At 36.0% G+C, this 26,651-nt stretch overlaps 1 protein-coding gene and 1 non-coding gene across 2 annotated transcripts in view; both read right to left on the minus strand.

The window, feature by feature from the left end:
- Window positions 1–18,239: 18,239 nt before the first annotated feature.
- LOC110268180 (uncharacterized) overlaps window positions 18,240–26,651 on the minus strand; it is a 38,239-nt gene continuing 29,827 nt past the window's right edge. The window contains exons 6-8 of the mRNA XM_088490736.1: window positions 19,361–19,459; window positions 19,145–19,275; window positions 18,240–18,264 (exon numbers count right to left, since the gene is read on the minus strand). Coding sequence (XP_088346862.1) covers window positions 18,240–18,264; window positions 19,145–19,275; window positions 19,361–19,459 — 255 coding nt within the window. The remainder of the gene's footprint in view (window positions 18,265–19,144; window positions 19,276–19,360; window positions 19,460–26,651) is intronic.
- Window positions 23,792–23,899, minus strand: LOC148579596 (small nucleolar RNA R71). The gene has a single exon (XR_015896472.1). It is a non-coding gene; the product is annotated as a small nucleolar RNA R71 (small nucleolar RNA).

The raw sequence follows: 26,651 nt of genomic DNA on the forward strand, positions 1-26,651 counted from the left end.
TTTCATCATTTTGAAAACTAGGGTTTGTGTTAGGCTAGGGGTAGTTTAGTAATTTCAAATAAAAGTAGGGAATAATATGGTAATTGAAACTCAATTAAATTCAACACTAATTATATATAGAAAATACTATTTGTTCATCACTTTCACAAATTATTTTCAATAAAATGTCCAAATCAAATAATTAGAAATAGTATAATTAATTTCTCTATTTTCCAAAATAGCTGTATTAATATTTAAAATATTACTTATCCAAACCAAATCATATAAAATACTTATTATTTTATAACTATCAACTTTATAATTCAAATATAGAAAATAATCCAATAATTATAAAACTGGATAATAATCATAACTCGCCTCAAATTCGATAAATCAAAACTTGTCTTAATTATCCTTAATAAAATAATCTCTGAAATTAAGGCTATAAATAACTATATGATTTGAGACTTGATCATAATAAGACTTTTCAACGATTCTGGGTCTTACATGAGTCAAAATACTCACTTGAAAATCGAAAAAGGGTAAACGAACCCTGATCCCGGAGAACAAAGTCTCATACATCCACAACCAATCCGAGACAGTATCGGCGTGCTCATTTACGTGGAACAAATGGTCCCCGAATCTCAGGACAGAGAAAATATACAAGTTGCTAATATCAGAATAAAAAATAATTCGAACTTCTCGTAGATTACCAAGCTCATACTGTTTGATAGTGGAAGGAGTGGTTTTAATCTCCTCGTACACCCAACCGTAGATTTTTACCTCGAGCTTGCTATTTATCCTTTGAATAGGGGCAGGTCGGGGTCTCGGCAAATTCGCACTGCCACAACCACGAGCCACAATGACCTTTTTCCTAGCCATCACCTATAGGGGCACCACTACTACCTCACTACTACTATCAGGAAGCAAAAATTCTAACACTACAAAATTTTGGCTAAGAAAGCAAAAAATAAAATTCAGGAAACACAAGAATAGGGGCAAGTAGAATCACTAAATTATATGGAAAAAACTTAAACAGTGGTTCCCCAACTACATTCAGCCTAATCAAAAGTAAATAACCAAAAGGAAACATGTGAAAAATTGCAATAAGCATCAAACAAGTATCCATAGAACAGGAAGAATAAACGAAGATTCACAAGTGGAAAGCTCCAAAAAGGAAAAATTACATGCAAGAGCAAAGAGGTATCAGAATCACTAACCTTAAAAAAGTTAATAGAAAGGGTATCGACAACGATGAACTTAACAAAGACAAAGAAGAAACTGCTCGAAGAAGAAGAGGAAGACTTCGTTTGCGCGAAGTGGAAGAGTTTTTGGAGAAAGTGGGAGAGTGTTGGTAAACATTGGAAATGAAAGGTAAAGTGAAGAATAAAAGTTATTTAATTTCAAATTAATGTTGCATTTATTGCAGAGAGAGAATAGAACTGACAGTTCGTGGAATGGGGGAATCATAACCGTTTTTAAATTAAATAAACCTTTCAAAATTTCGATCTAAAGGAAGGGCTTAACTCATGAACTCGGATACCTCTGACCCGATGGCCCAGGTCCAAAACTCCGAGTTGGGGCACTATTTCGAACAAAAGCAAGCATAACCGACCAAGAGATTAAAGTTGTAACCGACCTTATGGGATAACGGCCGGATACCACAATGGATATGCCACCATAATTTCGTAACCACCGAATCCCAACAAATAATGTGTCGTAATGAGCATTTAATGTCAGAAAAAGGCAACCCAAAAGGACAAAGACTAAAAAGGAGAGGCAACCACCAGGTAAACACACGAAAACTCACTTATAACCTCACAAACTTTAGTATCGGAGTGTCTTGCAAGTTGTCCACCCGGCCTGGTTCTGCATTTGACGAAGTTGGGATCTCCTACCTCCACCTCTTTAGATCGTGACCACGCTCCGAGCACGAACACAATATTTGAATGAAATTTGCTTATACATGATTTATTAGATATTTTTAAACGTGATCAACCACCTATTTGATAAATAAATAAATAAATAAAAAGAAAATTGTGCTAAAAGACCTATTAACCAACTTTGTCAATGTAGCAACCTCGTCAAATACGCGACGGGGACACGAACCTGATGTAGGCTAATCACATTCTTATAAATGAACATGAGAGGCAAAGCATCAACCATGAATGAGTAACTCCATTCATCTTTAGAGGTAGTGAGCAACATCAATCAACTTAATTCCTTAGAAATTAAACATTCGTGAAAAAATCTACATAGACCTCATCGTTTAAACTTTAGAGTCTATGCTCCATTAACCACAAACCTTGATGAGGAAAGCATTATCCAAATAAGCTCATCATGAATTGCTACCAAGAAACGAATAAAATTTAACAAAAATACACTAGATGATGAATATGCAAGTAATCCTTTAATCATAAAGGAAGAGGGGAGTCATTATTGGTGATAAGGATAGTTTTCTACACCATCGGGAGGTCAAGCTTTGTTTGCACTGAATTTGCCAATGCATTAGTTGTTAACTCCAACAAGCTCGGGATAATGAGATAGTTGGCAGCCTACAAAAGATTTGAAACTCTTAGAGCATGTACACTAGAGTTTTTCAGCAAATATGCACATCTTTTCCAAAGCTGAGCTGACATCTACCATTTAATAATTAATGTCAAGAACAAGAACTGAGTATGTATGTGATATATCGTTAATAAACTCACCTCATTCAAATTGGAAAGAATATTTTTGTTCCGCTTCAAGTAGAAAGTGGCCTATCTCTTGAAATGATTCACCACGATCCCACGAAAATTCTATTTCTTTTGACAGAAGTCAAGGATCTACGAAAGAATATCTCTAACAATGGGTACCTCGACCTCATGCAAATTAGAATTAAAATCAATATGGTCTTGCACAAACAGGGATTTAGCAGTTGCAACCAGGGGCAGAATTTAGTTAAGACAAGGGGGGCATGGCCCCAAACTTTTGGTAAAAAAATTAGTAATACTTTTTCAAAAAATAAAAAATTAGTTCAGCTGACTCAAATACTTCGCTATGACTTAAAATACCAAAGTTCAATCTTCATCTCTTGCTTTTATTGTACAATAATTTTTAGTTTTAAATATCCAAAACATGTTGGATTTGGACTGAATTGAGTGTATTTGCATCTCTCTATTCAATAAGCAACACTCCCTTTATTTTTGAGTTCAAATATAAAAAATTAGGTATTTTTATTTATGTAATTTAATATTATTTTATATTTTACTGTTTATTTAATTTAATTTTTTATATGATAAAAAAATATTAGAATATTCAATAAGTATTGATATTATTGTATTTGTATAAATTGATAAAAAAATTCAATAAATATTATAAATTTTAATATTTGTCATTCTAACTTTTTTTTTACATATTTTACAGAATATATATTCAAATTTTTATATAAAATAATCATGAAAAATCAAAGAATTAATGCATTTTTTAAGAAGAATGCTAATATTCAAGAAGGAAAACATATAACTTTTACAATATAAACACATGTAGATAGTTCTTCTACTTTAATGAATCACGAAGAAAGTGAGATACAATTTCCAAAAGTTTAAAGAGTTGCATCGAGTTTGACCTTATTTCTTTGAAACAAAATCCTGAAAAACGGCTTCAAATTTGACAATATCAATTATCACCCAAATCAGAGAAATGAGGTTAGACGAACTTATCTTAAATGGGATCCATATCAAAAGCATCTTGACAATTATCTTCTATCTGGCTCCCCCAAAATTTTGTTTCAAGCTCCGCCACTAGTTGCAACACTCTTGCCCACCTTCAAGACAGGTCCATCGCAACTTCTTAAGGAAATTTGATCCATTTCGGGAAGTATGTTTTGATACAGAGAAAGGGCAGAGTTCATGGAAGGGATGGGATTCCACGAGACTCTCGAAATCCTTGTAAAGGGGCTTGGCCGAGTTACCAACTTTAGTGAGCCATTGTCTTAAGTCTTTACAAGCAACTACCATGTCTGAGTCTTTAGTTGAGTCATCACAAATATTGTCCAATTCAGTCAGGATGGTCTCTTTGTGTGTCTTGTCACTAGCCACATAGATAAAATAATGGAACATTTGTCGGCTCAAACAGTCATTGAGGCCCTTCAGCTCCTTGGTTGGGATCAGGAGTTTTTTAGCAGCCTTCTTATTTGTCAAAGCCAACAAGCTTGATATATGGAGTTCTTTCGCAGCCTACGAAACACATACCCACTGAAACTTTATTGATATGCAAACTAAGTGTATAAGAAAGTTTTACAGAAACTGTTAGTCTAGGAAGTAGAATTCAGGTCACAACAATGAGAAACAATGTAATGAGGGATAATAAAAATAAGAAAGAGTACTAAGGAGGACGCATGTATATTAACAAAAACAACTATGTTAGGTGTATACTAAAATCAACTACTAAGATAGAATACACATTAGAATATAAAATATAGGAAGAGTTTCAAGTGTATCGAGAATATCGGTGTTCCAGTTATTTTAACTTTTGATATAAATTATAAAAAATATATATAATATATATTAATTAAAATCAACTATTAAAACAACTGAAACACCGATATTCTCCGATACACTTGAAATTTTTCCCAAAATACATATTAAAAGTGAGATTAGTACTAACTTTAACTAATGATTGCTACTCTAATCTGTAGCCCCCTTTTTATAGGGTTATATTATTGGAACATCGTGTATTCCATTGTCCATTTCGTACCAAAAGCTGTTGTGTCCGTGTTAAACCAATTATTTTCTGGAGTAATGGTTTTAATATGCTCTGGTGCATTACCTGGATCCTCATAACCTAGTGTTTTCTGACCGTTGATATCACTTTTGCCAATCATTAATCATTAATTATTAATTATAACAAATAGCTCCCAATATATTTCTTGCCTATAATTGTATAGTTTGACCAACCATGTAAAAAATATATATAAGTATATAAACCATATCAAATTCTTGTAATAGATTTATGCATGATCAAAATTAAAAATTTAATAATAATTAATTCTTTATTTTATTACTTTATCATTCTCTTCATTTTATAAAGAATAAATGGACAAAAGTACACACATAAAAATTTTGGGTGGATAAATATACATTCCGATCTTTTGAAATATTCAATGTACACATGAAAGATTAGTAAAGATGGACAATAATGACATGCCGTTAATTGGGGTCCATTTCTGTTAAATTTACTACATACGAAAAAAAGTAGCTTGACAAAGTGGACTGTATAATGAGGGTTAGGTGAAAATTAGTTAATTTAAAAATTTAAAAAATAAAATAAAATAAAAAATCAAAGTGTATTGAGTGTCCTAATTTCGTAGAAAAATCTATCTATTACCTCAGTTATTGTAGCTATTCCAATTGCAATAGCTTTCAAAAATTGAGAGACAAGAGGTGAAGTTCATTCTAAGTTTGAGGATAAATCGAGATTATAACGCTCCGAGTTTTTAAAAATTAAATAATGAGTTAATTAAAAAAATTATTTTTTTTAAAATTAATTAAATTAAATTTTATGATATTTTAAATTTAAAATTTATTAAAAATTTTGAATAATTTTTATTATAATAATATATTTTAAAAAAAATATAAATTATTATTATTATTATTATTATTATTATTATTCCATTTAATCTATTTGGCCAAAGCCACTAAAAGAATGAAAGGAAAGAAATAAAAGATATATCTTATATACAAATGCATATATATATTATATATATATATATATATATATATATATATATATATATATATATATATATATATATATATAACATTCACTTATTAAATATATAAACTTACTAATCGTTCATCATTATCACCACCGAATTATACACAACAAAAGGGAAAAGAAAGTGTTAACGTGACTTGCATGTATTTATAGATATACATATATACATGACACCTATCTTTCTATTTATTAATCACCATTATCATCCTTAGTTCATTTGGTTTCTTTCATCACCGAAACAAAAATCAAGGAATAAGGGAAAGAAAGAGTGACCGAGGGTAAAGGAGAGAAATCGTGGAACCTCCGAGCTTTTGATTTCGATTTTTTACGATCCGTAACTCCAATAAAAAATTTAATTCGATAAAAGAATTCGTATCCTCTTTTTCTATATATTGGTGTTACTTTTGTCCGGTAGAAGTTGATGGTGACGTAGCTCCTCTTTTTTCTTGAGTTCGGCCAATTAGAGTTCTAGGAGGTACACATAATTTCTGACGTTCTTTTCTTGGTAGCTCGATCAGAAAGCTTCTTCGGAGTCTCGAATATTTTGATTTTATATGGAGGTAAGGTTTGGTAATTTTATAATCATTAAAAGTGAATTGGATGAATGAATGTTGGTTTGATTGATTACTGTTTGAGTTTGATTAAGTCTATGTTGAATTTATGTTGAATTATTATTGTTTGCTTGAGATTTTGGATCGGCTATGTATGAACAACCAGTTAGGGTGTTACATTATGGTATCAGAGTAGTTCGTTCCTATTAAAGCCTTAAAAATGGACTGACTATGTTTCACTGTGTACTCTGAGTGTCTGTTATGCGATAGGACTTGTCTTAATGACAAGAATTTAGACTTTATATGCATGACTGTTTGTTAATTAACGCTGTTAGCTTACCATTGCACACCTCATGGTATTAAGTTTGGCCAACCTAATACTAATGATTTATGTAACACCCTACCATACAGAGTCTTATGCTTAAGTCATAATTCAGAGATGGCAAGGTATTACGACCTCTAAAATAAAAATTTAGTACGTATAGTAGTATGAATGATTGATTATAACTAGGAGCCTTTATAGAAAAAGGGGTAAACAAAAAAAACCGTAACTCGAAAGCGCTACACTCCGATCGATAACGCAACGAGCAAAGGATAAGCGAACGCGAGATTATATATATACAAAGGAGTGTCAAAAACAGGAATATCAAGACTCAAAATCCGGCTGCGAAGATAACCGGTCCGAGCATAGCAATATATACATATAATAAAATAAGGAAAACCCCAAAGAAAACCCAAAGGGACACAAATACAGAAATCTAATCTCCAAAATCCCCTCTAGAAGGAGTCATCACAGTTTGTATTATTTAATGGAGATAAAAATATCTAAACAAGATATATAAACCAAAACAGAGTCCCAAGAACAAAGGATCTTCGCTAATCCAGAAGTCTCCAGCATGCCTCAACGAGAAGTCTCGCGTCCTGCATCTGAAAACCACAAAATCCGCATGGGTGAGAACCAGAGGTCCTCAGCATGGTAACAGCTTCCACATATATAATACATAATAATAGAGGAAAGCCGAAGGCAATCCTAGAACTTCCTCCAGATAATATCAAAGCTTATAAACAAGCTAAACCATAAGTGGCAACTGACTAAAGATCCTTCAGTCTAACTAATACTTCCCTTTCCAATTCCTTCAGACCTCCCAACCACCAGCAGGAGTATAATATAGCAAGCACAGTTATATCAGACAAGAGATTTACAAATAGAAACAGATAAGGCATTTAGAAAATTAGCAAGTAATATGCAGTCAAATAGGTAATCTCAAACAATTCATGTAGTATGCTTATGATGCATGCCTGTCCCTAGTGGCTGATGATATCATCTGTCGGTTATAGAGCCAACCCGACAAGTCCTGGTAGCTAACCATTGGACTGTCCCTCTGTCGCGCATTCCCAACTCGAGTTATACTCATCTGAAACTTGATCATAATCATAATCCATATCCATCACCCTCACTGGTGAATATTTACGGGGGTGAGCTCATCCGGGGCTTTCACAGTGCCCGGCCACACTTACGACATAGGGTCAACAGAGTATCAAGTCTCAACCTGGAGCACGTGGTGGCTAGCCACTGCTACTACCCAGGAAAACTCGTATCTCAGATAGTGGAAGTGCAACATTCACAATTCATTCAACAACATATATGCATTTATACTTAGCCATAATCATGGCTCCGCCGTAACACGGCAATAATCTAGCCATCCGGCTCACGGTTAAATCCATAACCAGCCAATTCATTAACAATTACGGCCCTTCGGCCCATGGCATAACAAGCACTTCCATCGCCATTCTCCGCATCTCACATAATCATCTTTGATCCTTATTGATCATTCATTTTTCCCTTGCTTCACTCGCAAGTTACCACATTCACTAGCCCTTTTCCTCATGCTAGGCATATCATAATGATTTAAGATATAAGTGGTGAGATCGGAGGCTTAGAAGTATGAAATTTGGCTTTTAAAACTCAAAAATCAACTTTGGGATGAAAACAGGGCCACGCGTACGCGCACTCTACGCGCACGCGCGGATGGCCAAAAACTCATCGACGCAAAAGCGTCAGCCACGCGTACGCGTGGGTGCTCTTTCGCCCAGGCACAAAACTGGCACAATTCTGGCACAACTCTCTGGAAAATAGCTGGGCATATGGCGCAGCGCATCGACGCGCCCGCGCACACCACGCGCACGCGTGGATGGTGCTTCCTGGAAGAATGGCGCGCACGCGCCAAGTGCGCCTACGCGCGGAGGGTTATTCTGCTAAAAATTTTCTAAATTAAAAGCTGCAGAATTCACAGATTAAACCCCCAATCTTCCGACGGTCATAACTCTCTCATTTTAAATCATTTTTCACCCGTTCTTCGAACGGCATGGACATCCCGGATCCAATTTCATTTCTAAACAGATTTGGCACAAATCAGAGATCTGTAGTCCAAGTTATGTCCCATCAAAGTATGCCCAAAAACCATATTTTCATACAAAACCACAAAGTGCCATTTTCAAAACGAGCCACTTTCAACTCTTTTCAAAATCAATCAAAACATGCCAATTTCAACCCTTTTCTTTGAAATCATTCAAAATATACCAAAATCAACAACAAGCCATCCTCAACTCACACATTGACACTTTACCAAGATTTCCAAAACCACCATACAACCATTTTAACACTTCTCAATCAAATGGCTAAAGGACAAACACAATATCATGTCATACATCCCTCCTCATCCCAATTTCCAATAATACCATTTTCAATCAACCATCATTATACAGGACCAACATCATACTCACCATCAACATGGTACCACCCATCAATTCAACCCCAATCATCCATCAAGCATATATCACAACATGCATTTCTCATATATCACACAATCAAGGCATCAATATTCATAATCACATATATGATCACATCATATATCTCAACCATTCAACAACATCAACAATTCAATGCCTATCTTAGGGCCTCTAGCCTAAGTATTTCCTATCACATTACATATTAGATACGGGAAACCGAAACCATACCTTAGCCGATTTCCCAAGCTCAACCGGAGCACTTCCAAACTACTTGTCCACAAGCTCTCAAGGTATCAACACCTCCAAAAACAAATTTTATCACACAAAACCCTCTCCCAAGCTTTCCAAAATCACCAATTCAAGCTCCAATATTCACATATACACAACCTAAGCCACAATCATCATACCCATACACAACATCTCAATACCCAAACATCATAGAACAATAAATTACACTAGAATTGAGAATCTTATCACACCCAAGGTCCAAGGAGACAAGATTAACCTTCTCCTTCAAGAGAGTTGGGTCCTATAACATCAAAGAGCCCAAAATCTCAACATTTTTGCGCATGAAACTCGAAATCAAGGCTGGAAATTCGAAGAGCAAAACGTAGCTTACCTTAAGATTTATTGTATGAGTTTTGTAGAGCTCTCCGCGGTGAACGCGTGGCCGCAAACGGTGTGGCAATCGGAGCTCTAGATCAAAAGTTATGGTGGTTTGAAGATCAAGTGAGAGATAGAACTTGAGAGAGTGTTCTTCCCTTCTTCTCCACTATTTTCAGCGTGTGTGTAGCAAATAAGGAGAGAGAGTGCTGAAAACTAGGGTTTTGGTTTAGTTATGTTGGGCCAAGGGCCCATTTTGGGTCCGGTTGGCCCGGTTTGTTCCGTTCGGTCCAATCTTGGTCCGATTTCTATAAAATTGGTACCGAAATTCTCGTCTCAATTTTCTCTATCATATTAAGCCATAAAATAACATTTTTTGGCTTTCTAAAATAAATTATCATTTATGGGTTAATTAGCCGTTAATTAACCGGGTCTTACAGTTTATGTATATGGAAACACTAATGGATTATCATAGACGAAATAGGAGTAATAGATAATGCGAATTACAGAGTTTTGGAATGTTAGAGGTTACGAAGATAGCTCAGTTCTGAAGTATAATCTTTATTCGTGTTACACGAACTCATGCCATCTCTTCTTTCATTATCTTCATTGAAATTGTTGCCTTGGATTTTTTCAGAATGTGATCTGATTATTTCCTGACCTCTTCCAAACATTATCTTTGATATTCTTGTACTTCTCTTTATGGACCTTATTTTCTTTAGTTTGAGTTTAAACTTGTTTCAATATGACAATTTTTGAGGACAAAAATTTTTGTAAGGTGGGTGAGATATAATGCCTTGAGTTTTTTTAAAAATTAAATAATGAGTTAATTATGATTTATTATTTTATTTAAAAAAATTATTTTTTCTAAAAGTAATTAAATTAAATTTTATGATATTTTAAGTTTAAAATTTATTAGAATTTTTAAATAATTTTTATTATAATAAAATATTTTAAAAAAATATATAAAAAAATCATCATCATCATCATTATCATCATCATCATTCATTTATTCTATTTGGCCAAAGCCACTAAAGGAATGAAATGAAAGAAATGAAAGACATAGCTTATATACAAATGCATACATATATATATATATAACACTCACTTATTAAATATATAAACTTACTAATCATTCATCGTTATCACCACCGAATTATACACAACAAAAGGGAGAAGAAAGCGTTAACGTGGCTTGCATGTATTCATATATATACATATATACATGACACCTATCCTTTTATTTATTAATCACCATTACCATCCTTAGTTCATTTGGTTTCTTTCATCACCGAAACAAAAATCAAGGAATAAGGGAAAGAAGGAGTGACCGAGGGTGAGGGAAAGAAACTGTGGAACCTCCGAGCTTTTGATTCTGATTTTTTGCAATCTGTAACTCTAATAAAAAATTTAATTTGGTAAAAGTGTTCATATTCTCTTTTTCTACACGTTGACATTATTTTTGTTCGATAGAAGTTGATGGTGACGTAGCTCCTCTTCCCCTTTGAGTTCGGCCAATTGGAGTTCTAGGAGGTACAGATGATTTCTGCATTCTCTTTTTCGATAGCTCGGTCAGAAAGCTTCTCTAGAGTCTCGAGTATTTTGATTTCATATGGAGGTAGGATTTGGTAATTTTATAATCATTAAAAGTGAATTAGATGAATGAATGTTGGTTTGATTGATTACTGTTTGAGTTTGAGTAAGTCTATGTTGAATTTATGTTGAATTATTGTTGTTTGCTTGAGATTTTGGATCGGCTATGTATGAACAGCCAGTTAGGGTGTTACAGACACTACTATGCCAGGAGAACAGCTTTAGTGACACTAGGGCTGGCAATGGGTAGGGTAGGGTAGGGTTTGGACTTTACCCTAACCCTACTCGCGAGTTGAAAATTTTATTAAAATTCTACCCTACCCTACCCGCACCCTAAAGTTCTAAACCCTACCCTACCCTACCCTATCCTACCCGTAGAAATATCAAATTTTTTCAAAGTAAATATAAAATTCAATCATTTCAAATTTTATACATATTAATAACATAAAAAATAAAAAACTAATGATCTAAATGACTAAATTAACTAATTAGTTTAGTGGTTGTTCACTTATTGTAAGTCATTACATAAGGGAGGTTGTGGGTTCAACTCTCACTTCCTTCACTATATACCTAATTTTTAATAAAATATGTGTTATATATGAGGTGCGAGTAGGGTAGGATAGAGTACACCCTAAACCCGTATCCTACCCTACTCGCAGGCATACCCAGACCGTACCCTACCATACCCGCAGCGGGTCGGGTAGCATACCCTACCCGAACGGATTGGACCGGGTTGGGTACCCGCAGTAAGGTATGAATTGCCAGCCCTAAGTGACACTAATGGATCTTCTGTAGGAGGTGTGACGAAGAGAAACAAAAAGAAACACCCTTTCAATGGTGGCTAATGCTACCATGACATGGAATGTGTGCTGTTAAAGTCATGAACGGTGGAGAACCCAGATAGATGGTTCTTACGGTGCCCACATTATAAGGTATGTGTACACTAATCATTGTGCTTCCAATGTTATTCGAAATCTTGGTTGATGCTAATTTGTTCTTCCCTCATCCAATCTTGTGTGGAGTAGAAATTAGAGATGAGACATGATATTTTATTTGGGTTGATAAATTTGGAGATGAATATAAGGAGAAGGATATTTTTTATGGAGGCTTATTGCACCAGTCATAACCATGGAGAAACAGTGCAAATATCAGTGAAGAGATGGACAGACATGACTACAATGCAAAGCGATTTTAAAATTGATTGCTGGGATGAATTTAGAGATTAATAACCTAAGGAGTTTGATAATTGGGTTGTACGTTGGTGTGGAAATGTTGGTATTCATGAGCTTGTATAACTTGTTAAAGTGATGTGTTATCATTGAAGTTACATGTGTTGTTTCTGAACCTTGTTGTAATGCAAAAGTTGAAATTGTATTTTTGAATTTGTTATATGAAAAAATTGTGTTTTATTTGTGCCTCTTAAGAAAGTTATGTATAAGATCAGTAGCACTCTGAAACATGTAAATTAAACCAACCAAATACTAATCATTAAAATATAAAATAGTCACACTTTGGTGTCAACATGACCAATACTAGAACACTTGTTTGTATCATCCTAAGTACAACCATAATTCTCAAGGTTGCAAGAACCAAACCAGTCAATAAATCGGTGAGGTGACTGGTTTATTAGTTTAATAGTTTGATTGGGGTTTAACTGGGATTCGACCGGTTTAATTAAATATTAAATAAAATTATTAAAAATATAATATATAATTTTAAATATTTAAATTTCAATAAAATTTAACCTAATAAAATTTAAAATTTCAATCTATAACCTAATAGTAAAAAATAACAAACAATTGAAACAAATCAGTAATAACCATTAACCATTGAATTTGCAAACATAATCATAATTTAAATTTTGAACAAACATAATCATAATTTGAACAAACAAATAGAATTACAAAAATATATGAAATCAAACAAATAGATTATGAAATCAAATTGCAATAATAAATTAAAAATAGAACAAAAACATAATTTAAAACTTACAAAAACAGAATAAAAAAATTTGATTAATTCATTTAATTAACAAAATTAAAAGCTAAAAAGCAAAAGACAGCAGCAATCAACAGAAATTAAATGCAGAAGACAGCAATGAAAACAACAATTAACCCAGACAAACAAGAAACAATCAACATAATCAAATCCAAAAAATAGCAATTAACTCCCAAAAATGAAAACTGAAGCAGGGCAAGATCTGCTTACAAACTCAGAAATTCATAAACTCAAGCTAAAAAGAAATTAGTAAACTCAGAATCAGAAATCAGAAACCAAATAAAAGTACAAAAACAAGCAATATTAAATTGAAGACCGGCGGTGAAGGAGGAATCCAAGTGATAGCGATGGAAGAACGGAAGTGAGCTCAGGCACAGATAGGATTGAAGACAGGCTTGACGCGCGAGAGAGAGGGATCAACGATGAGGACGGACCGACGGAGACACGATTTCAGGGTGGCCAACGACGACGAAGACAGAGGCGGCGACGTCAACAGCGAGCATACCTGGCGACGCGAGGTGAAGCGATCCAGAAGAAGAGAATCGCGATGGCGGGACTCGACGCTGGCCACTGTTTGCTGGCGGTCTGGGAGAAAGAGAGCGGCTAGGGTTTCGTGTGGAGATCAGAGAGAGAGGGGCTGGGTGGTGACTAGGTCATGGGGTGTGTGCGAGAGAGAAGGGAAGGGGGGTTTTATATATTTTTTATTTTTTAAATTAAAAACCGGAAAAAAATTGTCCGGTTCAAGCGGTTCACCGGTTAACCATCGGTTTGACTGGTTTTTTCACTGGTTTTTTGCCAGACGGTTTTTCACTTCAACCGAACTGGCTAAGGGACTGGTTCCCGGTTAACCCGGTTGAACCGGCCTGTCCGGTTCGGTTTTCAAAACACTGATAATTCCTTAATGTCAACAAAAGCAACAATGAAGAAAAATAAACACAACACTAAATTAGGAACAAATTATAACTTGGGTCTAAAAAGTATTGCCCACAAAATGACTTTATTCTAAAAACCAAAAAAAAAAAAAAAACAAAAAGGTCACATCAACATTCAACACTCTACGAGGCCTCCTAATTGAGAGTTTTGCAACAGGCATCTTCAACATCTTGGTATTCCTTGATGTCCCACCACTCTTGGCTATAGTAGAAGCTCCTGCCCCATCATATTTGGATTTTCCTTTTTGCAGCCTGGGACCTTGGGTTAGGACTTGAAGATGTTGATTTGGGCAATTTTGGATCACTGACAGGAGGCTTTGTCAGGCCTGGTGTTGGTATAAAGCTCCACCCACTTCCCGCTGCAGCTTATTGAGCTGAAGTGGATTGGTTCTGCTGAACATAAAACTAACAAAAAACTAAAAATGTGGGACTATATGATACAATAGAAACCTACAACCAACCCTAAGAAAAAGTGTGAATATACCTATGATGTTGTTGCAGCTGTAGCTACAGCCTCTTCCTCATCCAAAGCCTCCATTGTCTCCTCCTAGTAATCCTTTTAATGTTGGGCATCATCAACATCTAAATTCACTTCAACAGATGATTGTAAAATTCCAGCTTGGTTTCCATTCTTGTAAGGACAACCTCTATTATTATGTCCAATCTACACCAAACAATATTATATACATCAAGAATTAATTAGGCACTAATATTAATCTCAAACTGTCATACATTTTAATTTAAGTTTTACATTCAGACAAGTTTTGCATTTAATGGCTGTATATCTTCTTTTGAGCTTGTGAGGGTTGGGATTTAGCTCAGGACCACTTATCTTTTTCTTGGTTGGTCTACCAATTGGTTTCTTGTAATGTGAGGGAAGTAATAGATATCCTTGAGCTTTCTTTCAAAATTCCTTGAATAGAACTGGTTGGATAAATTCTTGGTAAGTTGCATTAAATGCTCCCATTGACAACCAGTTGTACACGAATGTTTTAGCTCTTTGACCCCTACTGGATAGTGTAGCACAAGATACCTACATGGCAACCTTGTAAGCTGCCAAAATTTACAAGTACATGTTTGGTGCATGGAATTGTGATCACACTTTTCACAACTCCGCACAATTAACCAGCAAGTGCAATGGGTCGTCCAAGTAATACCTTACGTGAGTAAAGGTCGATCCCACGGAGATTGTCGGCTTGAAGCAAGCTATGGTCATCCTGTAAATCTTAGTCAGGCGGATTCAAATGGTTATGAGGTTTTGATAATTAAAAGATAAATAAAACATAAAATAAAATAAAGATACTTATGTAATTCATCGGTGGAAATTTTAGATAAGCGTTTGGAGATGCTTTGTTGCTTCTGAACCTCTGCTTTCCTATTGTATTCATCCAATCATGCGTGCTCCCTTCCATGGCAAGCTGTATGATCCTCTCGGATGAAAAATACCAGGTACGGTTTCTGCACGGCTAATCAACTGTCGGATTTCTCGTCTCGGATGAAAAATACCAGGTACAGCTACCGCACGGCTAATCATCTGTCGGTTCTCACTAGCGTCAGAATAGGATCTCTCTATCCTTTTACACACTGTCACTGCGCCCAACATTCGCGAGTTTGAAGCTCGTCACAGTCATCCCTTCCCAGATCCTACTCGGAATACCACAGACAAGGTTTAGACTTTCCGGATCTCAGGAATGCTGCCAATTGGTTCTAGCCTATACCACAAAGGTTGTAATCTCACGGACTCGGTCCGTGTATTAGAGACCCAAGAGAATATACTCCGGCTGTCGTCCAATGACTATGTTGAACATCATGTAGACCGCTTGTTGTTGTCAGACACGCGGATCTTGGCTAAGCGAGTAACGAAGATAGTGGGTGATTGTCACGGGTCACCCCTTCATTTTGACTTAACTGAATTAAGTAAGAGAGTATATCTTAGAGAAGAAGTAAGCGTGAATTGAAAGAGAAACAATAGTACTTGCATTAATTCATGAAGAACAGCAGAGCTCCACACCTTAATCTATGAGGTGTAAAAACTCCACCGTAGAAAATACATAAGAGAAAAAGGTCTAGGAATGGCTGTGAGGCCAGCCTCCAAGTCCAAAGATGATATGATTCAAAAGTTAAAAGTTTTATTTATACTAAACTAGTTACTAGGGATTACAGAAAATAAGTAACTAAGTGCAGATCGTGCAGAATTCTACTTCTGGGGCCCACTTGGTGTGTGCTTGGGCTGAGCATTGAGCTTTACATGTGCATAGGCCATTTCTAGAGTTAAACGCCAGCTTGGATGCCAGTTTGGGCGTTTAACTCCAGTTTTGGTGCAAGTTCTGGCATTTTACGCTAGAAAAGGGTCTTTGGCTGGCATTTTACGCCAGTTTGGGCCATCAAATCTCGGGAAAAGTGTGAACTATTATATATTGGTAGAAAGCCCAAGATGTCTACTTTCCAACGCAATTGAGAGCGCGCCAGTTGGGTTTCGGTAGCTCCAGAAAATCCACTTCGAGAGCAGGTGGGTGAGAATCCAACAGCATCTGCAGTCCTTTCTCAGCCTCTGAATCAGACTTTTGCTCAGATCCCTCAATTTCAGCCAGAAAATACCTGAAATTACAGAAAAATACACAAACTCATAGTAAAGTCCAGAAATGTGATTTTTGCATAAAAACTAATAGAAATATAATAAAAAGTAGCTAAAACATACTAAAAACTATGTAAAAATAATGCCAAAAAGGGTATAAATTATCCGCTCATCACAACACCAAACTTAAATTGTTGCTTGTCCCCAAGAAACTAAAAACAAAATAGGATAAAAAGAAGAGAATATACAATAAATTTCAAAATATCAATGAAGCTTAGTTCCAATTAGTTGAGCGGGACTAGTAGCTTTTTACTTCTGAACAGTTTTGGCATCTCACTTTATCCTTTGAAGTTCAGAATGATTGGCATCCATAGGAACTCAGAATTTAGATAGTGTTATTGATTCTCCTAGTTCAGTATGTTGATTCTTGAACACAGCTACTTTATGAGTCTTGGCCGTGACCCTAAGCATTTTGTTTTCCAGTATTACCACCGGATACATAAATGCCACAGACACATAACTGAGTGAACCTTTTCAGATTGTGACTCAGCTTTGCTAGAGTCCCTAGTTAGAGGTGCCCAGAGCTCTTAACACTACAAGAAAAATACTCATTTAGGTACACTTGAAAAGTGTAGCCAAAAGTGAAAAAAAATGATGCCTTAGACTACGGCTACGCTTTTTGGGGTGATTCCTATTCGGCCGTTGCCTATTCTCAAAGGCTACGCTTTTCTGCACCAAGGGCTACGCTTTTGGCGTTTGGGAATAGGCTACGCTTTTCAAGTGATGCTGTCCAGGACCAAAGGCTACGCTTTTCAGCTTTCATTCTTCCAGAATAGGCTACGCTTTTCAACGCTACTGCATCACTTGTAAAGCGTAGCCACATTGTATACCATAGCTACTTTTTATAAGCGTAGCCTTAGGTCCCTCTTTTTTTTTTATATATACTATAGCTACTGTATATAAGTGTAGCCTTAGGTCTCATTTTTTTTCTTTTGTATACTATAGCTACTGTATATAAGTGTAGCCTTAGGTCTCGTTTTTTTTTTTGTATACTATACCTACTGTATATAAGTGTAGCCTTAGGTCTTATTTTTTTTCCTGTTATATATATATATATATATTAATACAACATAATAGTTAATATGATTACATGTATAAATGAGTTGAATATTACAAAATAAAAATAAATACATAATTATACTAAATAATTTCTTTATATAATAAAAATTATCTCTAACCAAAATATATTTATAACATTGATCTAAAAGTACTAGAATGAAGTTAACTGTAAAGATTCATACATCTCAAACTAAAGTAAGCATAGCCATATCAAAACCATAATATCACTTAGCTAATAAAAGTATCTTCTAATAAAAATTATTAGTCAACCATACATGTAAAGATTCTAAATAGCACTCTATCTTGGCCAATAAACCACAATAATAGTCAGCTTAATCTTCATTATTGCTTAATCTTCATTGTTACCCTGCATAATTATATAGAAAAGTAGTTAAAAAAATATTCATAATGACATTCGTAATTATAAAAATTAAATGGAACACGTAGACATAGTAAACCAAGAAAGCATATACTAAAAAAAATAACATGGTCACGGCAGAAGAGGTGAATTCAAGGAATTATGTATTATCTTGTTTCATTCAAACCATGAAAATCTACAGGTGTTTCTTTCTTCCATTTCCTTTAACACAATCCTAATATGTCCCTATAGAATTTTTCATGCACTAATTAACCAGACTTTCACACTTAAATTAGATATAGGAGAGGTAAAAAATTATCAAAAAATTAAGACATCATATAATGTTAGAAGAAGTGAATCAGCTTTATTATACCAAATTCAATTATAAATGAGTCATTGACTTTGGAGATTTGATACATTGATTGTTCTATATGGACATAAATAGAAGAAACTATTAGCCCCTAAAAATGCTTAGAACTTAACACTAGATTAAGAAACACTCATAATTAAAAGCAGAAACTACCTGGTCAGCAATCAAAATGAGAATTATTAGTTTAATATTCAATTCTGTTTCAATCAAAATGAGTACCTTGAGAGCATATAATGGTGACTCCACTCCTTAAACCGGAACAAGCCTACCACCTGTCAAATCCTAACGAGATTGTAGCATTACACTTCTGAAGTTTTATCCATATTGAAGAACTAGTAAACTAAACAATCAAGAGATTTTTCTTGGTCTCGTTAGGTACCTGAGCAAAAGAGTCGCTTAAGGAGTGAGCAGGGTCAGTTGAAACCACCATAGTGGGGTGCCCATGATTTGCAAATCTCACTGCAAGGGAGGCAGCACAGCTTCTTGTAATACTTGAGTATAATTAACTAGCATGCATACCTGAGTATGAAAGGAACTCTCAACTTGGGGGGAACTATATCTCCAAAAAAGTCAGCTTCTTCACCCTTCTTCAATAAAGATCTCCTTACAATGTCCCCCAAATACATACCAGAAATCAACTTCTCAAATATCTGTGAACAATAGTGGAAGAATATTACAAAATTACACATGCTGGTTAAAGCTTTAAACCAATGACTATAACGTGATGATCTTGACCTGCTCTCCAGGATTTAACCTCTCAGCATCTAGAGCTACATCATATTCTGTTAGAGGAAGATGTGAGGATCGGAAATTACCCCACTCCATGTTTATAACCTGCAGTATTTACATGTAATCAGAGCATGCTTTATACCAGCAAATGGTGACGCTAGCTCTAGTATGACAGTAAAGTAAAGATATTTCTAACATGCAAGACAATGACAGTTATAAATAGTATAACTGATGAGCGGATAATTTATACGCTTTTTGACATTGTTTTTAGTATGTTTTTAGTAGGATTTAGTTACTTTTAGGGATGTTTTCACTAGTTTTTATGTTAAATTCACATTTATGGACTTTACTATGAGTTTGTGTGTTTTTCTGTGATTTCAGGTATTTTCTGGCTGAAATTGAGGGACTTGAGCAAAAATCAGATTCAGAGGTTGAAGAAGGACTGCTGATGCTGTTGGATTCTGACCTCCCTGCACTCAAAATGAATTTTTTGGAGCTACAGAACTCGAAATGGCGCGGTTCCAATTGCGTTGGAAAGTAGACATCCAGGGCTTTCCAGCAATGTATAATAGTCCATACTTTGGCCAAGTTTAGACGATGCAAACTGGTGTTCAACGCCAGCTCTCTGCCCAAATCTGGCGTCCAGCGCCAGAAAAGGATCCAAAACCAGAGTTGAACGCCTAAACTGGCACAAAAACTGGCGTTCAACTCCAAGAAGGACCTCTACACGTGCAACACTCAAGCTCAGCCCAAGCACACACCAAGTGGGCCCCGAAAGTGGATTTATGCATCAATTACTTACTTCTGTAAACCCTAGTGACTAGTTTATTATAAATAGGACCTTTTACTATTGTATTAGACATCTTTGGATTATCTTTTGATCTATTGATCACGTTTTGGGGGCTGGCCATCTCGGCCATGCCTGGACCTTCACTTATGTATTTTCAACGGTAGAGTTTCTACACTCCATAGATTAAGGTGTAGAGCTCTGCTGTTCCTCAAAAATTAATGCAAAGTACTACTGTTTTCTATTCAACTCATCTTATTTCGCTTCTAAAATATTCATTCGCACTTCAACCTGAATGTGATGAACGTGACAATCATCATCATTCCCTATGAACACGTGCCTGACAACCACTTCCGTTCTACATTAGATTGAATGAGTATCTCTTAGATCTCCTAACCAGAATCTTCGTGGCGTAAGCTAGAATGATGGCGGCATTCAAGAGAATTCAGAAGGTCTAAACCTTGTCTGTGGTATTCTGAGTAGGATTCAATGATTGGATGACTGTGACGAGCTCCAAACTCGCGATTGCGGGGCGTTAGTGACAGACGCAAAAGGATAGTAAATCCTATTCCAGCATGATCGAGAACCGACAGATGAATAGCCGTGCCGTGACAGGGTGCGTTGACCATTTTCACTGAGAGGATAAGATGAAGCCATTGACAAGGGTGATGCCTCCAGACGATTAGCCGTGCCGTGACAGGGCATTGGATCATTTTCCCGAGAGATGACCGAAAGTAGCCGTTGACAATGGTGATGTATCACATAAAGCCAGCCATGGAAAGGAGTAAGACTGACTGGATGAAGATAGCAGGAAAGCAGAGGTTCAGAGGACGAAAAGCATCTCCATTCGCTTATCTGAAATTCCTACCAATGATTTACATAAGTATTTCTATCCCTATTTTATTAATTACTTTCGAAAACCCATTACTGTTTGATATCCGCTTGACTGAGATTTACAAGGTGACCATAGCTTGCTTCATACCGACAATCTCCGTGGGATTTGACCCTTACTCACGTAAGGTATTACTTGGACGACCCAGTGCAGTTGCTGGTTAGTTACACGGAGTTGTGAACCATGGTCTTGGCATCATGTTTTTGGTGCCATTGCCAGGGAAAGAAAGGGCAATGAATTTTACATAATTAAAGTGTAATCACGATTCCGCGTACCAAGTTTTTGGCGCCGTTGCCGGGGATTGTTCGAGTTTGGACAACTGACGGTTCATCTTGTTGCTCAGATTAGGTAATTTTCTTCTTGTTTTCTTTTCAAAAAAAATTTTTCAAAAATATTTCAGAATTTTCTCCTTTGTTTTAGAAAAAAAATAAATAAATAAATAAATAAATAATATAAAAATGTTTTCAAAAATTTTATTCAAAATTTTTAAGAATGAATTCTAGTGTTTCATGAAGCATGTGAAGCCTGGCTGGCTGTAAAGCCATGTCTAAATTTTTTTGGACTGAGGCAGCAATTTGTTATCAAGAGCAAGCTAGTTGTTGCTAATCCACCTGTTGCTGTTCCTGATTCACCTGCTGAAGCTTGGCTGGCAATTGGCCATGTCTAGTGTTTTGAACCGGAGCTTTCATTGAAAGCTTGGCTGGCTAGTGAGCCATGTCTAATTCCTGGACTAAAGCTTTAGACTAAGAATGCAAGATTCCTGGAATTCATGTTAAAAAAAAAATTTTGGAATCCTTATTTTTTCTTTTTCATATAATTTTCGAAAAAAAAAATCCAAAAAAATTAGAAAATCATAAAATTCAAAAACATTTTTTGTGTTTCTTGTTTGGGTCATGAGTCATGTCATAAGTTTGGTGTCATTTGCATGTGCATCTTGCATTTTTCGAAAATTTCATGCATTCATAGTGTTCTTCATGATCTTCAAGTTGTTCTTGGTAAGTCTTCTTGTTTGATCTTGATGATTTTTTGTTTTGTGTTATATGGTGTTTTTCATATGCATTCTTGAATTCTTAGTGCGTAAGCATTAAAGAATTCTAAGTTTGGTGTCTTGCATGTTTTCTTTGCATTAAAAATTTTTCAAAATTGTGTCTATGATGTTTATCTTGACATTCAAAGTGTTCTTGGTGTTCATCTTGACATTCATAGCATTCTTGCATGCATTCATTATTTTGATCCATAACTTTCATGCATTACATCATTTTTCCTGTTTTCCTCTCTCATCATAAAAATTCAAAAAAACAAAAAAATATCTTTCCCTTTTTCTCTCATCAAATTCGAAAATTTGAGTTGACTTTTTCAAAAATTTTTAAAATCAAGTTGTTTCTTATGAGTCAAATCAAATTTTCAATTTGAAAATCTTATCTTTTTCAAAATCTTTTTCAAAAATAAAATCTTTTTCAAAATTCTTAGTTATTTTCGAAAATTCCAAAAATATTTTTCAAAAATCTTTTTCTTATTTTTATATCAAATTTTCGAAAATAACATAATCAATTAATGTTTTGATTCAAAAATTTGAAGTTTGTTACTTGCTTGTTAAGAAAGATTCAAACTTTAAGTTCTAGAATCATATCTTGTGATTTCTTATGAATCAAGTCATTAATTGAGATTTTAAAAATCAAATATTTTTCAAAACTAATTTCTAAAATATCTTCTTATCTTACCTTTTTCAAAAAATTGGTTTCAAAATATCTTTTCTAACCTCCTAACTTCTTATCTTTTCAAAATTTGTTTCAACTAACTAACTAACTTTTTGTTTGTTTCTTAACTTTTTCAAAACTACCTAACTAACTCTCTCTCTCTAATTTTCGAAAATATCTTCCCTCTTTTTCAAAAATTTCTTTTTAATTAACTAATTATTCTTATTTTTATTTTTGATTTTAAAAATTTTTGAAAAATACTAACATTTTTCAAAAACCATTTTCGAAAATCACTAACTCTTTTTCAAAAATATTTTTCGAAAATTCTCCCTCTCCCATCTTATTCTATTTATTTATTCATTTACTAACATCTCATCTCACATCTCAACCCTCCTCACAGTTGTGTTTCTTCCATTACATTACATTCTTTGTCTCCCCCTCTTTTCTTCCACTCACAAAGGAATCCCTATACTGTGGTATAAGGGATCTCTATTATTATTATTTTTCTGTGCCATCTTCTTTGTCATATGAGCAGGAGCAAGGATAAGAACATTCTTGTGGAAGCAGATCCAGAACCTGAAAGGACTCTAAAAAGGAAACTAAGAGAAGCTAAAATACAACAATCCAGAGATAACCTTTCAGAAATTTTCGAACAGGAAGAGGAGACGGCAGCCGAAAATAATAATAATGTAAGGAAGATGCTTGGTGACTTTACTGCACCTAATTCCAATTTACATGGAAGAAGCATCTCCATTCCTGCCATTGGAGCAAACAACTTTGAGCTGAAACCTCAATTAGTTTCTCTGAGGCAGCAGAACTGCAAGTTTCATGGACTTCCATCTGAAGATCCTTTTCAGTTCTTAACTGAATTCTTGCAGATATGTGATACTGTTAAAACTAATGGAGTAGATCCTGAAGTCTACAGGCTCATGCTTTTCCCTTTTGCTGTAAGAGACAGAGCTAGATTATGGTTGGATTCTCAACCCAAAGACAGCCTGAACTCTTGGAATAAGCTGGTCACGGCTTTCTTAGCCAAGTACTTTCCTCCTCAAAAGCTGAGCAAGCTTAGAGCTGATGTTCAAACCTTCAGACAGAAAGAAGGTGAATCCCTCTATGAAGCTTGGGAAAGATACAAACAGTTGGCCAAAAAGTGTCCTTCTGACATGCTTTCAGAATGGACCATCCTGGATATATTCTATGATGGTTTATCTGAGCTATCAAAGATGTCACTGGACACTTCTGTAGGTGGATCCATTCACCTAAAGAAAACGCCTGCAGAAGCTCAAGAGCTTATTGACATGGTTGCTAATAACCAGTTCATGTACACTTCTGAAAGGAATCCTGTGAGTAATAGGACGCCTATGAAGAAGGGAGTTCTTAAAGTTGATACTCTGAATGCCATATTGCCTCAGAATAAAATATTGACTCAGCAAGTCAATATGATCTCTCAGAGTCTGCATGGAATGCAAGCTGCATCCAACAGTACTCAAGAGGCTTCTTATGCAGAAGAAGCTTATGATCCTGAGAACCCTGCAATAGCAGAGGTAAATTACTTAGGTGAACCTTATGGAAACACCTATAACTCATCATGGAGAAATCATCCAAATTTCTCATGGAAGGATCAAAAGCCTCAACAAGGCTTTAATAATGGTGGAAGAAACAGGTTTAGCAATAGCAAGCCTTTTCCATCATCCACTCAGCAACAGACAGAGAACTCTGAACAAAATACTTCTAATTTAGCAAATTTAGTCTCTGATCTATCTAAGGCCACTGTAAGTTTCATGAATGAAACAAGATCTTCCATTAGAAATCTGGAAGCACAAGTGGGCCAGCTGAGTAAAAGGATCACTGAAATCCCTCCCAGTACTCTCCCAAGCAATACAGAGGAGAATCCAAAAGGAGAGTGCAAGGCCATTGACATAAGCAAAATGGCCGAACCCAATGAGGGAGAGGAGGACGTGAATCCCAAGGAGGAAGACCTCCTGGGACGTCCAGTGATCAATAAGGAGCTTCCCTCTGAGGAACCAAAGGACTCTGAGGCTCATCTAGAGACCATAGAGATTCCATTGAACCTCCTTATGCCCTTCATGAGCTCTGATGAGTATTCCTCTTCTGAAGAGAATGGGGATGTTACTGAAGAGCAAACTGCCAAGTTTCTTGGTGCAATCATGAAGCTGAATGCCAAATTATTTGGCATTGATACTTGGGAAGTTGAACCTCCCTTGTTCATCAATGAACTAAGTGATCTGGATCAACTGACATTGCCTCAGAAGAGACAGGATCCTGGAAAGTTCATAATACCTTGTACTATAGGCACCATGATCTTTAAGGCTCTGTGTGACCTTGGTTCAGGGATAAACCTCATGCCCCTCTCTGTAATAGAGAAACTAGGAATCTATGGGGTGCAAGCTGCTAAAATCTCATTAGAGATGGCAGACAATTCAAGAAAATAGGCATATGGACAAGTAGAGGACGTATTAGTAAAGGTTGAAGGCCTTTACATCCCTGCTGATTTCATAGTCCTGGATACTGGAAAGGAAGAGGATGAATCCATCATCCTAGGAAGACCTTTCCTGGCCACAGCAAGAGCTGTGATTGATGTTGACAGAGGTGAAATAGTCCTTCAATGGAATGAGGACTCCCTTGTGTTTAAAACTCAAAGATCTCCCTCTGCAACCATGGAGAGGAAGCATGAAAAGCTTCTCTCAAAGCAGAGTCGACCCAAGCTCCCACAGTCAAACTCTAAGTTTGGTGTTGGGAGGCCACAACCAAACTCTAAGTTTGGTGTTGAACTCCCATATCCAAACTCTAAGTTTGGTGTTGGAGAGTTTCAACAATGCTCTGAACATCTGTAAGGCTCCATGAGAGCCCACTGTCAAGCTATTGGCAATAAAGAAGCGCTTGTTGGGAGGCAACCCAATGTTTATGTATCTAATTTTTATTTTCATTGTTTTTTATGTCTTTATAGGTTCATGATCATGTGGAGTCACAAAATAAATAGAAAAATTGAAAACAGAATCAAAAACAGCAGAAGAAAAATCACATCCTGGAGGAGCATCTGTCTGGCGTTCAGCGCCAGAACAGAGCATGGTTCTGGCGTTGAACGCCCAAAATGGGTAGCTTCTGGGTGCTGAACGCCAGAACAGGCATGGTTCTGGCGTTCAACGCCAGAAATGGCACACAAATGGGCGTTGAACGCCCAAAATGGCCACCAACCTGGCGCTGAACGCCCAGAGTTGTATGCAAAGGCATTTTTACATGCCTAATGGGTGCAGGGATGTAAATCCTTGAACACCTCAGGATCTGTGGACCCCACAGGATCCACTCAGGATCCCCACCTACCTTCACTTACTTCTTCTCACCACTCTCTTTCACACAACCCCATAAACACTCTTCCCCAAAAATCCTTCACCAATCACCTCAATCTCTCTTCCCCATCACCTCTTCACCACTCACATCCATCCACTCTTCCCCATAAACCTACCTCATAAACCCCACCTACCTTCAAAATTCAAAACCAATTTCCCACCCAAACCCACCCATATGGCCGAAACCTTTCCCCCCTCCCTTCCCTATATAAAGCTCTCCATTCTTCTTCCTATTCACACAACACAACCCCTCTACACCCTTCTTGGCCGAACCACATCACCTTCTCCCTCTCCTTTATTTCTTCTTCTTCTTCATCTATTCTTTCTTCTCTTGCTCGAGGGCGAGCAAAATTCTAAGTTTGGTGTGGTAAAAGCATAAGCTTTTTGTTTTTCCATTACCATTGATGGCACCTAAGACCGGAGAATCCTCTAGAAAGGGGAAAGGGAAGACAAAAGCTTCCACCTCCGAGTCATGGGAGATGGAAAGGTTCATCTCCAAAGCCCATCAAGACCACTTCTATGATGTTGTGGCCAAGAAGAAGGTGATCCCTGA

Source organism: Arachis ipaensis, chromosome B10 (genome assembly GCF_059453495.1).
Source record: "Arachis ipaensis isolate K30076 ecotype BB chromosome B10, ASM5945349v1, whole genome shotgun sequence".
NCBI lineage: Eukaryota > Viridiplantae > Streptophyta > Magnoliopsida > Fabales > Fabaceae > Arachis > Arachis ipaensis.